General features: G+C 43.7%; 1 protein-coding gene across 1 annotated transcript in view; it reads right to left on the reverse strand.

The window, feature by feature from the left end:
* Positions 1–1,565: 1,565 nt before the first annotated feature.
* The window catches only part of PAH (phenylalanine hydroxylase), a 71,768-nt gene continuing 49,909 nt past the window's right edge, over positions 1,566–23,424 (reverse strand). The window contains exons 6-13 of the mRNA XM_047867073.1: positions 16,404–16,600; positions 14,118–14,253; positions 12,747–12,816; positions 10,500–10,556; positions 9,076–9,171; positions 8,157–8,290; positions 3,646–3,761; positions 1,566–1,618 (exon numbers count right to left, since the gene is read on the reverse strand). Coding sequence (XP_047723029.1) covers positions 1,575–1,618; positions 3,646–3,761; positions 8,157–8,290; positions 9,076–9,171; positions 10,500–10,556; positions 12,747–12,816; positions 14,118–14,253; positions 16,404–16,600 — 850 coding nt within the window. The 3' untranslated portion in view covers positions 1,566–1,574. The remainder of the gene's footprint in view (positions 1,619–3,645; positions 3,762–8,156; positions 8,291–9,075; positions 9,172–10,499; positions 10,557–12,746; positions 12,817–14,117; positions 14,254–16,403; positions 16,601–23,424) is intronic.

Raw genomic sequence — 23,424 nt, forward strand, 5'->3', positions numbered from 1 at the left:
GAAAACCCAACTCCAAAGCAATGAGGTCTCAGACACAATCAGACCAAATCGCTCTTCCCGCCTGGTAGCATACTTGGGCTGGTATTATTACACACTATTGGTGAATCAGGGACATCTGTTTATAGACACATGGTAGCATTTGAATTGTATTTCCAGGCTGGAAGAAACCTTGATTCCTCCAGTTAAACTCCTTCATTGTTCAAGTAAAACCAAGATCCAAAGTGAATTATACAAAGTGACATAATTGATAAGTGGCAGAACTGGCCACCAGAAGTCAGGTTTTCTCAAATTTAACGTACCTGATAGATTTGGCTGGGCATAAAAAAAATCAGCTGGGGTACTTAAAAATGCAGGTCTCAGTGGCCCCATACCCAGAGATTCTAGTCTGATAGAGCTGGGATGTGCCCAGGATTTATCATTGATGATGATACAGCTGGCCTGAGAATCACATGTGAAGAAATATTATGCAAGTTCTTTAACACTGAACTATTTCCAAAATAAAGTGTTAAAGTGATTGAGAATTTCAAAGCATAGCTTTAAAGACACTGTTATTTTCCCCACCATTTCCTGGATCTTCATGTGTTTGTGCAAAATGCACAAGCAATAAGAAGTCAAAATCTGTTGACTATCCAGACATAACATCGATTATCACAATGCACTCCTGTAATGGGTTGGAAACCTTTGACTGATCATTTTTTCATGTCACAAGATTATCCAGTTAATGTATTTCTAGGGGAATGGAGAGGAATATTTCAATCCAAGAATGAAGTTGAAACTGCAAAATTTTATAACCACTAGACTTTTTTTAAACATAACTAAAATTCTCATTTTTGTTGAGGATTTGCTAGTTAATAATGTATTCCCTTATTCTTTGAATGAATATTTACTGAATATCTACCAGCCAGGCCTTCAGTCAACATCTGTCGCATCACACATGTCTGCAAAATATCTCCCAAAACAGACTTGACAATTAACTGGAAGATGAGATTCAAAGTTGTGGGAGTCAGGTGAGAACTTCTACTTTCCACAGTAGTATGTACGATTACAATAAAATATAAGATATTATGCTATGAACTTCAACCTTTATAAGTATTTTAATGGGCTCTTGAATTAAAGGAAATCTACATGGGTAAAACACAGCAATATTAGAATCATAGTTCACTGAAATAAAAAATTACTTGCGTAGGTTAAGATTTAGATTAAATCAACAAATTCAATTCTAATGACAGGCTTGTGTTTTACATCGAGTGACATATAGAAGCTTGAATAAATCAGGTCCCAAATTTTAATTAACTGATGAAATGTGACATACTATTGATTTTAACTGAATTGAGGGTGTGGGATTACCATCTTTAAATCAAAGAGGACCCCAAAAGATTAGGCTTTTGGGTGTGTCTTAATACACTGTCATTTCAACTTATTTTGATTTATTTGTTTGTTCTCCATCTTGTTCCAAAAAAGGATTTAAGGCTATCAATTCAAATTAAGGTTTGCTTTTCAGACTTTTTCAGATGAAATGAAAGTAGCTGGATTTCCATCAACAGATTCTCAGTTGACAGGTTTTGTCCATGGCTTCACTTTATTTTCTGAAGGGCACTACAAAGGATTCCAACTTCACCTACAAATTAAAAAAAAAAGCCACTCATATCTTAAGAAAATACCCTTTAAATGTCTACAATGTACAACATGTTAGAGGATGCGTGGGATGTATGGATATTCTGGGCACCACCCCAACCTTCAAGGAGCTTACAGAATAGTTTTATGGTGATAGTATTTGGGCAGTTATAGCATAGGGACTTACAAGTTTTAATGTAGTTAGCTTCACCTTTCCATAGAAAAAGTTAGTTTTCTTTCTTTTTCTTTTATAGGGACATCTATACATGCTTGCAAGGATCTAAGCCATGAAACCTAAAAATGTGGTTCACACAAACCTCCTGTGTCAACATCACCTAGGGCCTTATTACAAATACAAACTTCTCAGCCTTACCACAAATTTAGCAAACTTAGTTTGGGGTTATGACTCAGGACTGTTCATTTTTAACCAGCTCTCCAATGATTCTGATGTACTCATTCTGAGGCATGAGAATGCTTGGTTTGAGCAGATAACTCAGCCTAGATTGCTAGACCACTGGACTATGATGGAGTCCACTCCCATTCATGCCATGTTCTCACATGCCAAGAGGCCACAGGAACATAGACACTTCAGAGAAGTGGAAAGAATCTTGAAGATGGACAAGCCTTGCTCTCCTAGATCCTGAGGAAACAAGTATAGAGAGGTGATGGAGTCTTACATAGTCACATTGCTCTAAGGACCCTTCAATTCCTAAATCTGTTATTCTGTGATTTAAAAAATTCTCTTAAAAACAAAGTTACTCTTGCCTTTTAAAGGTAAAAAAGAGAGACAAAAAAAGTTATGGGCTGACCCCTCTGTCTTACATCCCAGCCTCTGGAGCAGTTGGCTGGCCTTTTTGGTGAACAGATCTATTCCAGCTGAGTATCCAAAATGGAGTCTATGGGGCAGGGGTGGGGAATCAACCTTGAACTTTTTCAAAATGTCTGGTCACAGGTGGCCATACCTAATGAAGAATGACTATAATGGCCAGGGACAGCTCTACTACTGGATGTGGCCTCAGGCAAATCAGTAGGGTATTAGAGGGATACTTCAAGCCTACCTGCATTTTTGGCCTTTGTTAGCGTTACATAAGGTAGGAACCTCCACCTGGTCTAGAATTCCTCTGTTTAGGCTGCTCACCCCTTCAGTAGTTTCATCCATCCATTTGACAACTCTTGAGCACCTGATATACTTTTTTAGGACTAGGGCTAACCCCTAGGGATTTGACAGTGAACCCAACCTGGCCTTCTGCTCATGTCTTGCTGGGGAGTCAGACAAGTAAATAATTACAAAACAATATAGTGATACATGCTCTGAGAGAGGGATCTGTGTGGATGCCAAGACATAGGAAGGACACCCGGACAGGTCTTCCTACAAGAAGAGATGTCTATGAAAGACTTAAAAGATGAGCTAGAGTTGGGGACTTCTAAATGAGAGCGGGAATGAGAATATTTTAAACATAAAGAACTGCATGAGCAAAGGCCAGAAGCCAGGAGGAAGTGTGGGAACTAAAAGCTGGCCAGTGTCGCTGGAGGGGAGCCTGAAGCACTGGAGAGGGAGTCCAGTGAAGAACAATGTAACACTGTGACATTTTTATGAGCAACTGTTATGATATCGTCATTGTCCTGGAAGGGTAGAAGGCCCACAGATGAGCTAGTAGATGGCTATTAAAATAGTGAGAATCTGTCTTGTAGGGGTTGAAAGCCCAGGCATAGAAATATGCATTGGACACTTAGAGGAAACAGAGTGGAGAGGCAAAGGAGGAAGAGGAAAACGGCAGTGACAAGCCAGGATGTTATGATGGGAGGAGGTAGGGTGGAATCTAGGAAAGTCAAAGGAGAAAAGACACTCAAGGCAACTGTGGCCTTTTTGCCAAGTTTTCCTCATTCAACAAACAAATAGCTTACCTGGAGATACGTTTCTCCCTAATTCAATATTTAATAAATTTCTTATTGTTCCTATGGTGAAGGTAAGAAAATCCAACTCTCTATTTCTAGCAAACGGAGTAGCCTCTTGAGGTGTAAGTTACTTACTGTTGATGGAGTCAGCCAAAATCTTAAGTTGCTGGGTATTGTCCAAGACCTCAATCCTTTGGGTGTATGGATCATAACGAACTGAGAAGGGCCGTGGGATTGTAGCAGCAAAATTCCTGAAACCGAATCCACAGAGCTCAGTGAAGGGCACCATTTGGGGACAAATCATTCTAAAAGATTTCTCAGTGGCATTTCACTTCAATCTTACTAGAACCGGGGCTTTAGAAAGCAGACTGAGAAGGGAAATGGAGTTTTAGTGGGACCCTGTTGGGCAGCCTTTGTGTGCTGTGTATGTGCCGAGGTGTATATACAAACACACGTAGGCACATGTTTATTTAGTTACCTACCTCCAAAAAGACAGAGGTAGCTTATGGTAAAAGCACAGAATACATTGAGGCCAAAATTCTTGCCATTAAATAAAATCAAAAGAGTAAGTAAATCTAGCCAAAGAATGCTATAGAATGAAATAAGCTCCGAGATGCTTGACAAACAATGCAGAAAGGGAAGCACCTCTCTCAAGAGTGGAAGAAAACACCATGCTATTAGTGAAATTTAACATGGATTGAGTGCCTCCCATGTACCAAGAACTATATGAAATCCCAATTGTTGTATACGCTTTACAGCTATCATTCCTAATTTAGTCTTCATGAAAACCTTAGGAGGAAGGTACTATTTCTATCCCTATTTTACCGATGAGAAAACTGAGGCTTGGGAAGTTTCAGTGAATACCAAGGTCACACTGGCAATAAGTCGTGCAGCTGAGAAGGGACCCAGGTAGTCTGATTTTGGCCTGTGCCCTTCACTGCTTTGCCTTCTTGATGCATTACTCCTGGATCTGGGAAAGTACCAGGAGGGCCTTATGAAGAACTTCAAGCGATGTAATGAACAAGATACTCCAAAAATGGCCTATAGATTGCAACGGCATCACAAATGATACTTCTAAGTTGGCTGCTGGTAAGAGTCAAAGCTGCCATCCCAACAAGACAAACTCTAAGGGAAACTAGTGGGTTTTCCAAGTTTGGCAAGAGCGGTAGATTATAGTGGCTGGAAACCCAAGTTCCAGAGCCAGGCCGCCTGGACTCAAATCCTGCCTCTGCTAGTGACAGCCCTTGTGGGCTGCACCTTGGTGTCCTCATTCCTCTATAAAACTGGAACGAGAGCAGTGCTACCTCAGAGGGTCGTGGCCAACGCTGTTATAAAATAGAGTAAGTGCTACATGTGCGATAGCTGTTCTCTTTCATCAGCGACCGGGGACTCAAGAGGAACAAGTGGTTAAGTATGTCTCTCCACCTCTATTTCTCTGAAGAGAGCTTTCTTAGCCCTGCTGGTGACATGATGCATAGAGCGCATATCTGTGATGTGGCCTGCTCTGCACCTCGTCCCTCTTACATAGTTTACCTCATCTTTGCTCTGGGCAATCTGCCTCCACACCACTAGAAATGCTTCAGTGAGGCAGTCAGTCTTGGGGCCATCCCGCCTCTAGCCAGAGAACTGTGCCTGATACATAGTGAGTGAGAGAAAGAGAGACAGACAGACAGACAGAGAGAATGGGCACGTGACCACACTCGGCATTGTTTCTTTCTGCCTAGAGCTTGACTCTTGACACTGAAGATGGTCAAAGTTGATTTCTCTTAGCTGGGATGCTCTGAGGACATCCCTTCCTTCTCTGAACCCTGTTCTTCAGCATTCCCTTTGACCCCGAGTCACCTCTCAACAGAATGGAGTTTTTGTGGGTGTCTCCTCTGGGCGGAGGGCACTGACAAAATGGGTGGGATTTCAAAGGCCTGAGAAACCCAGGTTCTGGCAAGCTCTTCCTGCTGGTCTGGAGCAGATCACTTCCTGGGTTAGAAAGTCACCACCAGGAGGGACCCATTTAAATGTGACCCTGGTTTGACAGAATGGTTATGAGTACTGGTTCTGAGCCCCACACCTGAATCCAAACCCTGGGTCAGTCCCTTACTAGCTGTATGACCCTGGGTGAGTTACTAATCACCTCTGTGCTTCTAACCCCCACCCTCAAACTTTGTAGTTTTATTTGAAGCTTGAATAAATTAATACATGAAAAGCACTTAGAACAGGGTTTGGTACATAATAGATATTAGACATCTAACCTGCTTATTATTATTATTATTATCATTATTATTATCCAAGTGGGGTAATGCACTAATCCACTGAAATCCATAACTCCCAAAAGGTCCCAAAAATGGCAGAGTATAGCCTGTAGGGGCTAAGGGAAGGCTAGGCTCCCAGGGAGGGGTGGAGATTTAAGAAATAACTAGAAAGGAGTAACTGAAAAAACCTGAAGGCCCTGGAGAGATAGGAGGAAGGGAGTCATCTTAGGCCAAACCATGCGGACCCAGGAGCCAACGTTTTACCATCTATCATCTAAGTTCAACGCAGTGGAAGCTGCACACTCAGCTTCATAGGATCCCAGAAACTTCTGTATCTATGTCTATCACCCCCCACTCATCAAATATAAAACAAGAGGTGGTAACAAACAATGAGTATCAGGATAGCCATGTCCAGGGAGGCCTCTGCCCAGCCTGTCTCCTGCTGGGAGGAGAGACACTCAAGCAGATTATAGACAGGGCGGTCAGCTCAGAAGGCTGAGCCTGAGTCTTGCTACCTTTCCATCACCGTCAGCCTCTTGCTGAATTGCCTCTGAGACAGATGCATTTGCCTATTACTTATTGCATGTTCACCATGTATCAGGCACTGTTCTAGAGCCAGGGGAAAGATCAGGAAAACAGAAAGGACAAAAATTCCTATGGAAATGAAGCTTAAATTATTTGGTGTATTAAACATTAGCAAGTGGTAGGCAGAAAAACAAACTGCAGAAAGGGGTAAGGATGTGAAGTGGGGCTGGGTAGGGATTTAAAAGAATGTTTTTTAATGTTTATTTATTTTTGAGAGAGAGAGAGAGAGCACAAGCAGGGGAGGGGCAGAGAGAGAAGGAGACACAGAATCTGAAGCAGGTTCCAGGCTCTGAGATGTCAGCCCAGAGTCCGAAGTGGGGCTCCAACCCACGAACCATGAGACCATGACCTGAGCCAAAGTCAGTTGGTTAACCAACTAAGCCACCCTGGTGCCCCCAGAGGCTTTCTTTAAAAAAATTTTTTTTAATGTTTTTATTTATTTTTGAGACAGAGAGAGACAGAGCATGAGCAGGGGAGGGGCAGAGAGAGAGGGAGACACAGAATCTGAAGCAGGCTCCAGGCTCTGAGCTGTCAGCACAGAGCCCAAGATGCAGACCTTGAACCCACGGACAGTGAGATCATGACCTGAGCTAAAGTTGGATGCTTAACTGACTGAACCACCCAGCCCCTTCCCCCCCCCACCCAAGAGGCTTTCTTAATAAGTCACTTGGTCCAAGAATTGCCCATAAAGGTCTTAGGTGAGAGCCACATAGGGGTCTCCCTCCTGAAGGAAATCTGATGTCACATAAATCAAGGCTTCTAGCCATGCCAATGTGTACCAAAAAAGACTTTTGATTTTGCAAATATGGCAAAGGAATCTTCTTGGGAAGCAGACATATCTGTCCCTCTCTCCTTTCCCATTTCTATGAAGGAAGGACAGTGAAAAGAAAACAACAGAGTCCAGTTTAAAAAAAAAATTTTAACTTTATTCATTTTGAGAGAGACAGAGAGAGAGAGAGCAGGGGAGGGGCAGAAAGAGAGGGAGACACAGAATCTGAAGCAGGCTCCAGGCTCTGAGCTGTCAGCACAGAGCCCAACGCAGGGCTTGAACTCACAAACCGTGAGATCATGACCTGAGTTCAAATCAGAGGTTTAAGCAACTGAGCCACCCAGGTGCCCCTGTGTGAGAATTTTAAATAAGTTTGTTACGAGGTGCCTGGGTGGCTCAATCAGTTGAATGTCTGACTCTTGATTTTGGCTCAGATCCCACAACTCTGGGATCAAGCCTGCCTAAGATTTTCTCTCTCTCTCTCTCTGTCTCTCTCTGCCGCTCTCCTCCACTTGCACACCTTCTCTCTCAAACAAACAAACAAACAAACAAGCAAACAAAGTAAATTGGTTAGAGAAAGACACACAGAGAAGGTTAAAAGATCAAAAGGTCAAAGGGTCAAAAAGGTCAAAAAGACTTGAAGGAGTTGAGCAAGTGAATGATGTAGGTGTTGGGAGAATAAAGTGAACAAGGGATTCCCCCAGGTTAGAAGATTTCTGGAATGATTTGTTGGGGGCCTTCTGTGGCTACTATGTACACAGAAGAGTTCAGTACCTGGACTTGGTGGCTACATTCAAGCAAGGATCCAGTGGCAGAGTTTCTGCAGGGGTCAGCATATCCAGACAATTAGCTGTGAAATGGGGTCCCACTAAGGAACCTCTCCAAAACGGAGAGTGAAAGGGACAAAGGTGGGGAGACTCCGTCTGCTGCACACTGTTGTTGTAAGCACTGGAATCCACTCTTCTGGCCAACCACCCACAGATCAGCGGCACCAGACAAATCAGGAGGCCCCAAGAGCCACTGACCCACCTTAGTCACCACCTCACCTCACTTTCTCCTTGGCATCATTAAAACTCTCAGCCACGTAATAGAGGGGCTGGAACTCTGTGACAGTGTACTCCTGGACGGCTGTCTTCTCCAGCTCCAGGGGGAGGAGCTTCGGCTCGCCCGACAAGCAGTACTGTGGGCCCCGAGTAGAAAATTTTCACGGTTAAATCAGGGTCAGGTTGTCTGTATACCTTCTGTCATCTCACCCTGATTCCTTCCACACCCCAGCCCAAATGCAGTGAACTGAGTCATTTTGCATATAGAAGATCCTACCCTTCAAAGCCCATCTAAAATCTGTAGTCAAGGTAGAAAGGAGGAATTCACACTAGCCATTTTCATGTGAGATGATCAATAGAGGATATGAGAGCCCACCACATTTTTTGGCATGTATTTCCATACATCTGTGTGCACAATTCAGCCTTGGGATCGGGAGGCCCCTCTGTCCTGGAGACCCGTGTACTTGCAGTTCAAGTTTACATCTAATACCCAAAGTCATGAACAAATCATAGCTGCTAAGGCACCAATCACTTGAGGATACAAGAGGAGCGCCTTAATCATGTGCCCTGAAGAAATCATGTATCCACAGGAGAACTGCAGAGAAGTGTTTGACAGCCATCCAGGTCAATATGTAGCTGGAGAGTCTGAAATACTATGGACCACTTCTCATCAGAGCTCCAGCCTGTCTGGTATCAGACACAGTGTAGATACTATAAAGGTATACACTGCCTTCTCTACTATATGCATTTATTCCAAAATGTTTATTGGATGACTTCTGTGTGGATGGCAGTGTACAAGATGGATAAAGATCCTGGACCTCCTGGGGTTTACATACCAATGTAAACACAGGTGTTAAGGTACCAATCACTTGAGGATTAACCCCTGGATTGAATCTCAAAATGGATATAAGTGGAGTCTTACCTGTAATTCACCAAAGGATGATAGGAGCCCAGCACCATATGCCTTTATGGAGTCTCCTTGTTTGCAGAGGCCAAACTCCACAGTAAACCAATAAATCTGGAATGGAAAGTCAAGTTCAGAGCATACCCCAAGGAGGGGAAAAGCAGCAAATGCCCCAGGGCTAAAGACAGGACTTCCCAGGTGGGAGTTTGTGCAGGTCTCTTCTCTGAATCACCATGACCTGGGGTCGCTTATCTGTGTCCTATGTCCCACCCTATCCAGTCACTGGCTGAATCAAGAGTTGGCTGAATGCAAGATGTGTTGGGAAGCAGTGAGGGAGTACTGAGGAAGCCCAAAGAAGATACCCCCAACAGTAAGTCTATTGGACAGGAACTCCTCAACCCCTTTCGCTTTCTTCTCTGTGGCATGACTACAGTGAGATGTTCCCTTTAGTTGGTCAGACTTGCCAACAATCCCATCAGCCATGGGAGGTAGGAGATCAGTAGTAGTAAAATCATTGAGGGGGTATCCCATCATTGTGCTAAAACTTGGGGGGTCGGTTTCTGACGTACTGCCAACCACTGCACCTATCCTCTCCAAATAGCCAAGCCCAACATGTCCTAGATGCCTGGCCTGGGAAAGATGGTCCTGGAATTCTGGCATAACCCTACTGACCAGGGCCAAGAGGAACCCAGGTCCCAGTTAGCTGCTGGAGACAGTCATGGTCTTGGAGAATTAAGGATGGGTTACTAGTTAAGTTTGTTTATTACCCTAGAGAATAAACTACTAAACTGATATAGCTTAATGATAAATTTGCATTCATTCGTGTTCTAAAACCTTTACAAAGCTTTCTTTTTCATCTTCCAGGCTGAGAAAATTATAAGAAATGTGACTCAGAGGCTGGGGAGGGATGCACTCAAGTTGGAAAGAAGTCTGTAGGAAGAAAACCCCCTGCTGTACAGAGTCATGGATTCCATGCTTCAATGGATGAGTGTTATCACATTCACTGGGGAGGGAGAAGTGCTTGACAAGAAGAGGAAAGCCCACCCCCACTTCCACCTCCTATCTAATAAAGGAAAGATCCTCACGCTGGCTCCAGTGCAAAGGTAGAGAGTAAATATTTCCTCTTCAAAGCCATGAATCCAAGCTATTTCCCCCCCACACACACTTTATGCCCAAAGGTTCTCAAGTGCTGTCATTACAGCCTATTTGTGTTTAAGATTCTTTGTTTAAAATCACATGTAAATATTTGCATGCTGCTGATTTCAAAATCAAACCACTAAGGAAAAATCAAAATGTGAAATTTCATTTGTGTTCATGTAAGTCAGCACATTCTGATATTTCCCCCAATTGGCGTGGCTTTCAGGGGAGGATCAAAGCTTTGAAGATCTGAGGGCTATAGTCTAAAGCACTCCCACTACCTGCCAGGGAAAGAGGGGACTTACCGTGGCCAGTTTCTCAATGTACTCGTCAGGCGCACCCAGAGAGGCAAGGCCAATTTCCTGTAATTATAGATAAACAGAGTCACTGGCATGGCTGGGGTCTGCCTATCTTCAACCTTCACCCTCAGCTCCAACCTCGTACTTGACCACGGGAAGGTGACGGCTGACAACATGCCTTCACAACGGCTCAGATAGACCCTGATTATTCTTTCAAGTCTTCCCTAGCCACACATCATACAATCACAGATCTCAAGAGCAGGGAAACCTTACTTCATCACTTGGCTCTTTGTATTTACTTTACAAATAAGAAAACTGAGGCACAGAGAAGGGAGGTGATCTACTCAAACTCACACAGTAAGTTGTGTATGAAGCTTCATTCCTTGATTCCAGCTCAGTGATTATCCCCCCATAGCTCAAGTGGAACATGTATGGAACACAAGAGGAGTGTCTTAGTCATGTACCCTGAAGATACCACAGGAGAACTGCAGAGAAGTGCTTGACAGCCACCCAGGTAAATACATAGCTGGAGAGTCTGAAATGCTATGGACCACTTCTCATCAGAGCTCCAGCCTGTCTTGTATCAGACAGTGTAGATACTATAAAGGTATATGCTGCCTTCTCTACTATATGCATTTATTTATTCCAAAATGTTTATTGAATGCCTTCTGTGTGGATGGCAGTGTACAAGATCAATAAAGATCCTGGACCTCCTGGTGTTTACATTGAAGTGGAAAGTAAGTCCTCCTTTTAGATCCAAAAAGAATGTGCTCAGGGAACTTTCAAAATGACACCCTGCCTTGGGACTATGTGTTGGAGCATGTGACACTGATGGCCCAGTAGCATCCATCTATCAACTCAAGTAATTGTTCACTCCTCTGGGAATGGCATATGGAGGATTGTCACTTAGCCTCTGACTGGGCAGAATAGCTTCTGGTAATGAGAATAAAAAGTTCCTATGTTCTAAGGAAGAAACTGATTTTTCTTTGGCCATAAGAACAAAACCCAGTTTTAAAGCTGTCCAAAGCAATCAATGACAACTTGACAGCAGGAACGATTTTTCTGAAGGTCAGCTGGTCAACAATAGCCTCAATCCAATGGTGACACTTTTGAGTTAAAGTTTAGCTAATCCTCAAACACTTCCATTTACAAAAGTCCAACAATCTCTGAACACCACAGCTCCCAAAACCCCACATAAAAGCAATAGTTTTCTTTGTTTAGAGAGATTGTGTCTTACAAGTGCAGTTCTCCCTTACCTAGCAGGCAGTTAATTCAGCTTTTTTTGTTTGTTTGTTTGTTTGCTTGTTTGTTTGTTTCAGGTATTAAGTGATCGCCTCTTCAATCCACAATAGAAATATTTATTTCTTCCAGCTGAGGGGAAACTTATGAAATTTACACACAATCCCAATACACACAAACCCATAATTCACATTTGCTGCAGTATGTGATCTCAAGTTGATCTTTATTCCAGTTGATCTTTATTCTTCCCTGTGAGGAAGAAGATTGGCAGGCAAAGCTTTGTATTGGTTCACATTTGTGGAGACTGAGGCACACAGGTCACATGGCTGGTTAGAGTCAGGGTGGGACATGTGGGTGCATCACTCAATTCTCCCCAACCACAGTTTATCCTCTCAGTGCCCTGAAGCTATTACTAGGATCCTGTCACTCATCTAGAAACCTCACTACAGTGATAGATGAATCAAGGCCTAGACTACAGCTTTGATTATAATGGCAAGACATTTGGCACTTTATTTATTTATTTATTTAGTTAGTTAGTTAGTTAGTTTTGCCAACTATGAGTTGGGCTACTAGCATTGGATTCTTAGCAAATATTATCTTATCTAATTAAAGCATATACAAAAATGGCTGCCTGGAAGCGACAAGTCCCTAAAGAGGAGGGGAAAGGTACCAGGAGAACTTGGAAGAAGGTAAGGTTACTTCTCTGTGAGGATCAGGCAAGATTTCATGGACAAAAAGACTCTTAAGCTAAACCTGGTAGGATGAATGAGATTAGCAAATTCAACAGCACATATATAATTCCCAGGATGAGGGATTTATCAACCCTATGCCGGGGTCCCTGAAAGGGTATTTAGCCATCTCCATGAGACCATAGGCCTATCTCTAGTGGGATCACAGAACTGTGTCTGCTTTCCACCCTTGCAGAGGACACAAGGACCCCTCCATATGTTCAATTCATTGAGCAATCCCAGATCTCATTCTATAATTAAAAGGCCAAAAAGATTCACTCCTCACCTGGGAAAACTGGGCAAAGCTGCGATCTGAAAACAAGGGCACATGTCCCAGCAGCTCATGGCAGATGTCACTGAAAGACACAAAGGACAGAGCTTGGAAGTGAGGAAGGTTATAAGTCAAGCCAGATGCATTCTTTCTACATAAGAAATAGGCAGGTAGAAAGGAGGTAAGCCATTCAGGTTTATGACCTCACTCCCAAGCATTAGTGGCATGCAAAGCTTGGGATCAAATGAGGCAAGATACAAGAGAAAAGGAAGAAGGGAAAAGAAAAGTAAGGAGCAAATCAGGGAACAAACGCCAGAGGGCCTTAGATATATCCTCAGTGGGGTGCAGAACAGAAGAGCCAATATTCCCATGGACCTCCTCCCATACACCTGAGTGAGCTGTAGGTCACAAACACTTCCCAACCCAAGTCTGCATCTTGGTAGTGACATCATGGGCAAATGCAATGTGTTCAGTTATTCCCCATGAGAAATAAAAGTTAAATTTTAAAAAATAGTGCTGTTCTTTGCTTATTTATTCAAGAGAGGGGCAAAAGTCATTCAGAGGAGAAAATTTACATTTATTTAACACTTAATGTGCCAGGCCCATTAGAAATAGGTCTTTTCTGATTTGTAGTTATAAACTTTGTGGACAGGCAAAAAATATTTTGGGTGTCCTATTAAAAAAATTTTTTTTTACTTCATTTTTGAGAGAGACAGAGACAGAGACAGAGCATGAGCAGGGGAGGGGCAAAGAGAAAAGGAGACACAGAATCCAAAGCAGGCTCCAGGCTCCGAGCTGTCAGCACAAAGCCCAACATGGGGCTCGAACCCACCAACTGTGAGATCATGCCCTGAGCCAAAGTCAGACACTAAACTGACTGAGCCACCCAGGTGCCCCAGGTGTCCTACTTTTTGCATAAATTGCATAAGTTCTATTTGATTTGATTAAGAAGATGGCTAACTGTCAAAGTAAGGTCATTCTCTACCTCCATACAAACACATCTAGACATAGAAAGATCAGAATCATCCAGATGTGTATTCAGGAGGTGCTGAGATCACCTGGCCACCACTTGCTCCTGTTCACATTTGGAGCTTCATAGCTCTGATTCCTACAATCCCTTTGGAGGTTGACTGTGACCTCTTATTCCCACAGCCAGAGAAGATCTGAATATGTGATTCATAAGATGCCCAAATCTCCAATCAGTAAGGTCTATCTGGACAGAGAAAATCCCCAGAAGAGATGAATCTCTCTCTTTGTACTACCATCAAACAATCCAGAAAACTAGTCCTGTGGATCAGCCCACGATGAACCCAAACCTCAGTCCTGGAGCAGGGATCAATGGCACTCACGGTGGCTGGATACTGGTAGCAGGAGGAGAATACTCACGGTTCAGGTGTGTACATGGGCTTGGACCCATGTCTGATGTATTGAGTGCAGTGGAAGACTCGGAAGGCCAGGCCACCCAAGAAATCCCGAGAGGAAAGCAGGCCAGCCACAGGTCGGAGGCGGAATCCAGTGCAAGCTGGGAAGCAAAAGAGAAAGAAAACTCAATGCCCATCACAGCAGAGGCAGAGGAGCCTGAAAAGCTTTAGGCAAGGGAGCAGTAGACCCAACTGTCTAGGAGAATAGATGCCGATGCCAAGTAGACTTGGCTTCACAGCTCTGTCCCTACGCTTTGTAGCTGGGCGATTTGCATCAAGTAACTTCATTTCTCTGAGCCTCATTTCCTCATCTGCAAAATGTAGATAGATGTTTACTAGCTTTATTCCAAGAATCAAACAAGCTAGTAAATATAAAGTCCTTAGCACATTGGAGACATTTAATAAATTTAGCTTTCATTCTTGTTTATTAGGATGAAACACTTGTTCCCTATTTCTCATGTCTTTAGAGTTGAAAGGGACTTTTCACTCCACTTCCAGAAGGGAAAAGGATGAAAGGAATACTTCCAGCTTCTTTACTGCCCTTCACATATACACCCCCCAAAGAGCAAGGACTTGTCTGATTGGAGCATTTGGGAAGAGAAAACGAATGTTCTCCGTGTGACCTCTTTGGTCCTTTCTCACCTGTCTGCTCACAGAGGTGCACATTCTGGTCTGCTCTTGGCCATGCAATGGAATATACACTTGACCATGAATTGGTAGATAAGTTTACATAATTCAGAGGTGAAATATTAGGAAGTTCATTTTGTTTGTACATCCACACCGCATTCTCTAAGTAGCTTTTATCAGTAATAAAGTTGACATTTTGATCCTCTCTCTGGTTCCAATTATCTGTCTCCCAATTTGTTTCAAACTTGGAAGGAGAATAATAATCAGTGATGATGGTGATGATGATGATGACGACGACGACGATGATGATGGTAATGATAGCTAGCACCATATACTACCTGCCATACTGTTCTAAGCACTTTATATCTACTAACTAATCCTCCTAATAACCCTACGAGGTAGATACTTGTATTATTCCCACTTTACAGATGGGAAAGCTGAGACACAGAGAAGTTTAATTTCTTGTTCAAGGTTACATTTACAGTCAGTCTGTCTCCAAAGTCTGTTCTCTGAATGACTTCTCTATAACTCCCCAGCTGCTAGTGTTACCACTTTATTATCTCACTATTGGTCATGGCAAAATGGATATTTAGCCAGAGCATGCCTTTAGGACCTGCTGTCCATCTGCCTATGTTCCTTGGACCTGCAGGCTGAAATTCACTCTGCTTGGCCTCTCATTTCCCTCTTCAACTGGCAAGTAGAGACCCTCTAGATAGAAGGGACCCAAAGCTCATCTAGCTCATCCCCAGTCTATCCCACCTGCCACTTCCTTCCCTGCCACATAATTTCCCTGGCTCCTTGCCCCAGAGCCGGCCATACCATTTCCACACAGCTCAGAGCCATAGAAACTTCTTCATTTCTGTAAACCTGTGGTCTGTCCTCCTACTTTCTCTCATTCTACCTGCCACATACTAGGTGTTTAGTATGCGTTAGCTGGTGGGTCTTATCTTGGTTTTGCCAAATTAATGTCTCCAGGCAGAAAGGAAAATACTTACCTCACTTGGAAATGATGTGCAGAGGCCAGGCATCCCAATAATGTTTTCCCCCCAAGAGTTACTCAGATTCCAATTCAGCCCAAATTCACTGAGCACCCCCTGTATATGTAGCACCATGCTGGGTGTTTTCACTTACTACGTCTTTTTTCATTCCCACAATTTCCCTACGAGACGGTCTCTATTTGACAGGTGAGCAAACTGAGGCAGGTTCACCCAACTAGATGGGGTCAAAGCAAGATTCCTACTAGTCAGAGGCATGGACTTAGAGCTCAGGGCTCTTGGTACTGCCACAAATAACACATTTTGTACACAAAGCACACTGCAGCCATCTATAACCCAGAGGGAACTGCGAGGAGAACTCTGCCTGGGCACCTGGGACTTTGAGAATGGGAAAAAAAATGCTTTTCAGGGACAGGGATACGGCAAAACCCACACACGATGCCTTGTCTTGGATGAGAGTGGATTAACAGTGGAAGCTGGTGGTGAGGCAGAGCCCAGCAGTGAGATTTGTTTTTCCGACCATCAACCTGCCTGCATCACCACACATACCCTGGTACTAGCCGTGATTTACTTTCTTCCCTTTCCCTTCCCTCCTGCTCCCCCCACTTTTGCCCCTGAAGTAGACTTACTCTGCAGAAATTGAGAAACCTCTTCCAGCTGGGGAATGTTATCTTCGCGGAAGCCACAGTACTTTTCCAGAAGTGGGAAGATGTGATTGTGCTCATAGCAAGCATGAGTTTTATACAAGGACTTCAGGGTCCTGAACACCGTCCCCCAGGTTTTCTTTTCTTCCTCTGTGTATTCCACTCGAGGGATGGGCTGCCCACTGGAATACAGGCGTGAAAGATTTGTCTCCAGAAAGGCAGGTGTAAAGCAGAGGAAGAAGGAGCATTAGCAGAGGGAGGAAGGTCCAGAATCTGTGAACCGTCACAGACTACAGGGGGTTTCATAAGTTATTCAAAAGAAGAAAGTTCCACTTCTTGATATAGGAAACATTCATGCAATTTGGCTAAGCCACGATACAAGCTCTCAACTCACCAACCACACCAGAGATTTGTTCTCGCTTTGGAAAATCACTTGGCCTTTCTGCTTTTCTCTCTCTCCAATTGTTTACCCAGAGTAGAAATTCACTTAACTGCAAGGGCCCAGCGGGTAACGTAAATGGGCAGAGTAGTGGGTATGGACAGTGGAGGGTGGCAGCCAAGACAACTGAAAGGCACATCCTCTTTCTAAACAAAGGCATCCAAGTTCAAGTAAAGCAATATCGTGTTTTGCATTATGTCAACTAACGCAATTATATCTGCGGTCTAAAGTGGATTTAATATATGGACTGTGAGCCTGAGACCCTTGTTTAGTGGGCATGCACTTGCTAGATTTGATATTTCTTTTTTTTTATTTTTTTAATGTTTTTTTTATTTTTGAGAGAGACAGACAGAGCATGAGTGGGGGAGGGGCAGAGAGACAGACAGACAGACAGACAGAATCTGAAACAAGCTCCAGGCTCTGAGCTGTCAGCACAGAGTCCGACATGAGGCTCGAACTCATGAACCGTGAGATTATGAGCTGAGCCAAAGTTGGACGCTTAACAGACTGAGCCACTCAGGTGCCCCTAGATTTGATATTTCTGACCTTAGGGATTTAAACCCATGCCAGGTATAAGATCTGCTTTTGTAGCATCTTCTGTTATGACATAACAGAGCTATAGGGAGCTGGTTAAAATACATATGTTGGACCCTGCCCCATAGATCCTGAACCTGTGGGGAGGAGAAAGCCCAGGCATCTGGACTGCAATAAGCTTCCAGGGGATACACTATGCTTTGAGAGTCAGTAGTTCAAAAGGTCCTTTTGAAAAACATCTAAGAATGAGCTGTGTTCTCAAGAGTAAAAACAAATGAAAATCAAACAGAGCCTGACTTTTAAAAATCTAGCGACTGTTCTTTGCACTACAGACCTGTTTCCTAACAGGGTACACAGTGTCTAGGACGAGGCAGAACTTTTCGCTTAAGAATCTGGATCATTCTCAGCGTGGATCATCCTCAGGCTCCAAACTAGGTTTCTCCTGTCCTTTCGAAGCTGTAGCTCATCCAAGGCCATTAAAGCAAAGTCAGTGTTATGTTCCACAGAAAGGTGGGCAGAGATTAGGACAGATTTTTGCTGATGCATTGAAAGCAACACAAACTCAGAAGACCCTATAATGGCCAGCAGGGTTTGTGAAAAGAAAACATCAGGCAAGCCCCTGCCTGAGGATGCACCATTATTTCCGGGCTAAGTGCTGATGGAGGGAAAAAGCAGGCTTCAAACATGGACAGAGAAGGGTTCACTACTTGGCTCTACAAGTTCCTAGCTGAATAAATGCTCTGGCAGTTTAGAAAACCTCTCTAAATCTAGTCTGTGCCGCTGGTACATAGGCTGATAAGTAACTATTTGGGAGGTATAGAGGAGAATTAGGTGAAATACTATGTACAAAGTACCAAATATTGGTGCTGACAAATAATAATACCACTGGGTAATGGATAATTATCATAACCAAGTCTTATTTAAAAAGAAAGGTGATTTGCTATTTGATAATACAATTTTAAGAGATAGTAACAGGGGCACCTGGGTGGCTCGGTCGGTTAAGCGGTTGTCTGACTTCGGCTCAGGTCATGATCTCATGGTCCGTGAGTTCGAGCCCCGCGTCGCGCTCTGTGCTGACAGCTCAGAGCCTGGAGCCTGTTTCAGACTCTGTGTCTCCCTCTCTCTCTGCCCCTCCCCTGTTCATGCTCTGTCTCTCTCTGTCTCAAAAATAAATAAACACTAAAAAAAAATTAAAAAAAAAAGAGATAGTAACATCCTGGGTACCATGATGTCCCTTTGGTTAATAGTTACCTTTCCAGGGTGTGCCATGTCCCTTCCCCATTCTTCCAGTAAAGCAGCCTCCTCCCCTCCCAGCCTCAGGTTCAAGTGGGAGGAGACTCCACCACTCTTAGCTGGGCATGTGACCAGGCCTGGCTATTTAGAGCATCTGATTTCCCTGGTCACAGACAGTGGCTGAGAGACGGGCCCATGTTCTAATCAGAGCCAATGAGACTCACAGAGAAAACTTTTGTGGAACCTGTTGGAAGGAGATAGAACCTCTAATTGTGTTGAGGTGTCAGCCTGGTGGTTCTGGGCCCACCTCCAATAGAGACGCCACCGATGGCCAGAGAGCAGGGCCAATGCAGAGGACTCCAGAGTCAGAGAGAGGGAGGGAGGGTGGGAGGGACAGAAGCGTGTGGCAACTTGAGCAAGTTATTGCCACTTTCTGAGCCATATATATATTCAACATAAGGACAGTCAAATCCATCTTGTAATATTGTAATAAGAATCAAATACGTCATCTCTGAAGTGCTGTCTGGATGTAGTAAACATTTCAGAATTTATTTTCTCTCTCTGTCTCATACGTACACACTAACTTCCATGGTTTACTTAGAAAGTAAACACAGCACATTTTATTCCATCTTCCACTTCCATCAAGAGACCTGAGGTTTCATAAGATCCTTGATCTTTGAAGAAATTGTCAATTATTCTCATCAAGTCATGGTCTCATTAAGTAAACTAAACTAAGACAATTTAGGTAGAGTTGTCCATTTAGTTTGAAATAAGGAAGAGATATCTAGTTAAGCCAACTAGGATCCTTCTTCAAAAAAGTGTTTTAAGTAGACGACGTTGTTTCTGAATTATTTCACCAACCAAATACGGCATTCAAGATACTCCAGCACCTGGCATAGCCTTCCCTCTCCTTGGAGTCTTATTTTACACCAGATCTTCCCACATAGGTAATTATTACAAGACAAATAATTTGGTGCCTCAGAACTGCAACTGCCATTTTTCAGCGCCTCTTCAATCTGATGTTTTAAGACTTTCATTAAATGTTCTTGGGCAGGAGAGTCGGAGCGCCACACGGCAGATGGGCGGAGAAGAGGTCGTTAGTTAGCAGTGGTGGGGGTTAGTTGCTTCTTTACTCTCTATAGGAATTGACTCTGGCCCCAAATATTCACATCTCAAAACAAAAGCCCTGTAGCTAAACGGGCCACCCTCTCTCCTTCACTACTCCCATTCTCTTTGGCTGTAAACTCCAGCTCAATCTTTAATTCTCAGCAGAAACTTTACTTCCTGCTGACCTAGTTGCCCAATCTACATTCCAACTCCTAATTATACGGCCTCGGGACAGCCAAGTTTTAACTTTGGGAACACCTATCTCGTTTACTGTTACTTTTGTCACTGCCTTCCCCGTATTCCCCAGAGGGCATGGGCTATGTGGGTCTTGCTCTTGGGGTGGGCCCTGGAACTTAGTAGATATTCTGTCACGTGATCAATATCCTGTGGTTCCATGACTCATAACGCAGGAGCTTGGGCCTCATTCCCCATGCGGAAAGTGCCAGAGATCTGAATGTGGGGGCTATTGGTATGGAGGGTGGCAGAAACCAAGGAAGAGGGCCAAAGTTGAGTCTGAAAGACATTACAAGCTCTGGGGTGAGATGAACAGGCCAGGGAGAACTGGGAACAAACCTCAGAAAGGAGGGAGGGAAATCAGTAGAGAGTAGAATACATTTGATTCTCTTTATATGTGGTAGTTGTGCTACTTAAGGTCACCATGAGCTCTGAGCTGAACTCTGAACGCAGAGCCACTGGTCCAGAAGAAAATACAGGACTAGGGTCCCATGAGCTCTCACCACATTTTCATCAACTAATAACACCTAACTTCGTTTTGTGTGGGCTTTTGTATAAAGAAATCTTATTTAATATATACGGCTGATTCATTAACGTTGATCTCGACAGCACTATAACTCCTGCCTGAACGAAGCTTATCTAACACATGCATTTTTTCCATAAACACATTACAGCCTTCTCACACTTAGGAACCCTAGACGGCACTTCACCACTGTGCTGGGGGGAGGGGGGCATTTTAAACAGGAAAATGATCAACACAAAAATGCAAAAATTCGGCAACCGGGTTTCTAATCTAAATAGATTTCAATAAGAATAGTTGTGGGGCGCCTGGGTGGCACAGTCGGTTAAGCGTCCGACTTCAGCCAGGTCACGATCTCGAGGTCCGTGAGTTCGAGCCCCGCGTCGGGCTCTGGGCTGATGCTCGGAGCCTGGAGCCTGTTTCCGATTCTGTGTCTCCCTCTCTCTCTGCCCCTCCCCCATTCATGCTCTGTCTCTCTCTGTCCCAAAAATAAATAAAAACGTTGAAAAAAAAATTAAAAAAAAAAAAAAGAATAGTTGTTTATAGTATAGAAGCTGAAATAAGAAGGCAGTGTCACCTTGTTCAGTCTGAGACCTCGTGCATCAGGCAACTCCAATCTTCCCCCACTCTGTGCATGTCTGGGAATGATTGCAAAAGTGCCACAAGAATTGAATTGGAGGTCTCAAATAAATGAAGCAAGTAATCCTCGAATAATGAAAATCCACTGTGCCAGATACTGAGCTAAGAGACCATTTCAAAGAAGAAAGGGATGGTAAACAGGGTCAGAAGTTTAAAAGAGAGGAGATAAAACAAGTTCTGAAATAGGCTTTGAATTTGAGAACAAGTTCAGCCCTACTAGCCACATGACCTTGGCCACATCACTTAACCATCTGAGATTCATTTGTAAAAATGGGGAAATTGACTAGAAGGTCTCTAACGATTCTCAGAGAGCCAGGCATCCATGGATGGTTTTCTTTTTTTTTTAATTTTTTTAACATTTATTTACTTTTGAGACAGAAAGGGACAGAGCATGAACAGGGGAGGGGCAGAGAGAGAGGGAGACACAGAATCGGAAGCAGGCTCCAGGCTCCGAGCCATCAGCCCAGAGCCTGACTCGGAGCTCGAACTCACAGACCGCGAGATCGTGACCTGAGCTGAAGTCAGACGCTCAACCGACTGAGCCACCCAGGCGTCCCCATGGATGGTTTTCAATAATCAATTTAACTTACTTGATAAACATGGAGAATGGTGAGGCATTCAATCCATTCCAGGCTTCTCCATTAGGTTTCACATTTTTATTTATTTTTTTAAATGTTTACTTATGTTTGAGAGAGAGAAAGCATGAGCAAGAGAGGGACAGACAGAAGGAGGTGGACGGAGAATCTGAGGCGGGCTCTGCGCTGACAGCAGACGGCCAGATGTGGCGCTTGAACTCACAAACTGTAAGATTATGACCTGAGCTGATGTCAGAGGTTTAACTGACTGAGCCACCCAGGTGCCCCAGGTTTAACATTTTTATGGAAAGAAGGTTAGGGGATCAGTTTCTCTCCTCAAATCGCAAGAGCCAGGCAGTAAGTGAATGTCCTTCCTAAGCAGCTCCTGGATTATATGGAGAAGTGTGGTCTCCTGATGCTGAGAATCCCGGCGCTCAGGGAAGTGGGTAAGAATGACTTTGGAGTTAGAGAAATCTGAATTCAAAAGGGGATGATGTCACCTACTAGTTATATTATGACCTTGGTAAGTTACTTAACTGTATTGAGCATTACTTTTCCCATCTGAAAACCAGGGAATTATTATTAAGACTAAATAAGATAATGAAATAATGTAAGCAAAGCATTTAACAAAGCCCCAGACAGAGCAAGGAGATCATAAATTTAAGTTATTATTATTGGCTACCTGAAAAAGGCTCCTGTCTGTACCTGATTTGATGGTGTTCACCTGACCATGTTAGGGCAAAGGCAAAGTGGGGAGAGGTTGCCATGTTCTGTGGTTCCTGTTTGTCACAAGCCAAGGCCCCAAACCCAAATGGGCCTAGGTTTAACCAAAATCAGGTTTAACCAAAGTTCTGGATCTTTCCACTGCCGGGAGTCATTCAGAGAAGGGAATTGTCTTATTTTCTCCGGAGGTCTTTCCATCTGGATGGTAACTTTGTATTCAGTCAACAGAGCCCTATTATTTTCATGGCCCTCAGAATCTATCAAAGCTGTTAAAGTACCATCCCTCAGGGTTCTGGTCAACTTTTTAAAAATTTTTATTTATTTATTTAGAGAGAGAATGAGATGGGCGGGGGGGGGGGGGGGTGGAGAGAGAATGAGACACAGAGAGAGAGAGAGAGAGAGGATCCCAAGCAGGCTCCAGCGCAGAGCCTGACATGGGGCTCAAACCCACGAACCATGAAGTCATGGCCTAAGCTGAAATCAAGAGTCAGATGCTTAACCGACTGAGCCACCCAGGTGTCCCGGATCCTGGTCAACATTTATGTCTCATCTTGAGCATGTCTTTTCTCACGTCTTAACTCAGGAATGGAGCTCAGGCCTCAAACGCTGTTTCCCCGTGGTAGCATTTCTGTAGTTCCTGAGGGCTCAAAACAGCAAAAACAGCTCCCTTCCCAAACTGACATCTTTGATATTTGCATTTTCCTTTGGCTAAAATAGGGTAGAATCCCAGACAGAAAACAATAAGCTCCTCTGAAAATTGCCCTTCGCAGCTGGGTCAGATCAGATCAAAGAAGAACGCTGAGGCACGGCTCATCTAAAACCTCAAACGATTCATTATTTCAGTAAAGCAGCCAACTCCTCCTTGAATGTAAATGATTCTCTTTTTCCTTCTTCCCTGTTTAATGTGGAGAATACCAGAGGCTGTGTTATTCAGGGCGAGGCCTTTTGTAATTACTTCAGATGTTAGCGCATAAGGACACAACAAAGCTGGGGAGAAGGCCG

Source organism: Prionailurus viverrinus, chromosome B4, assembly GCF_022837055.1.
Source record: "Prionailurus viverrinus isolate Anna chromosome B4, UM_Priviv_1.0, whole genome shotgun sequence".
Taxonomy (NCBI): domain Eukaryota; kingdom Metazoa; phylum Chordata; class Mammalia; order Carnivora; family Felidae; genus Prionailurus; species Prionailurus viverrinus.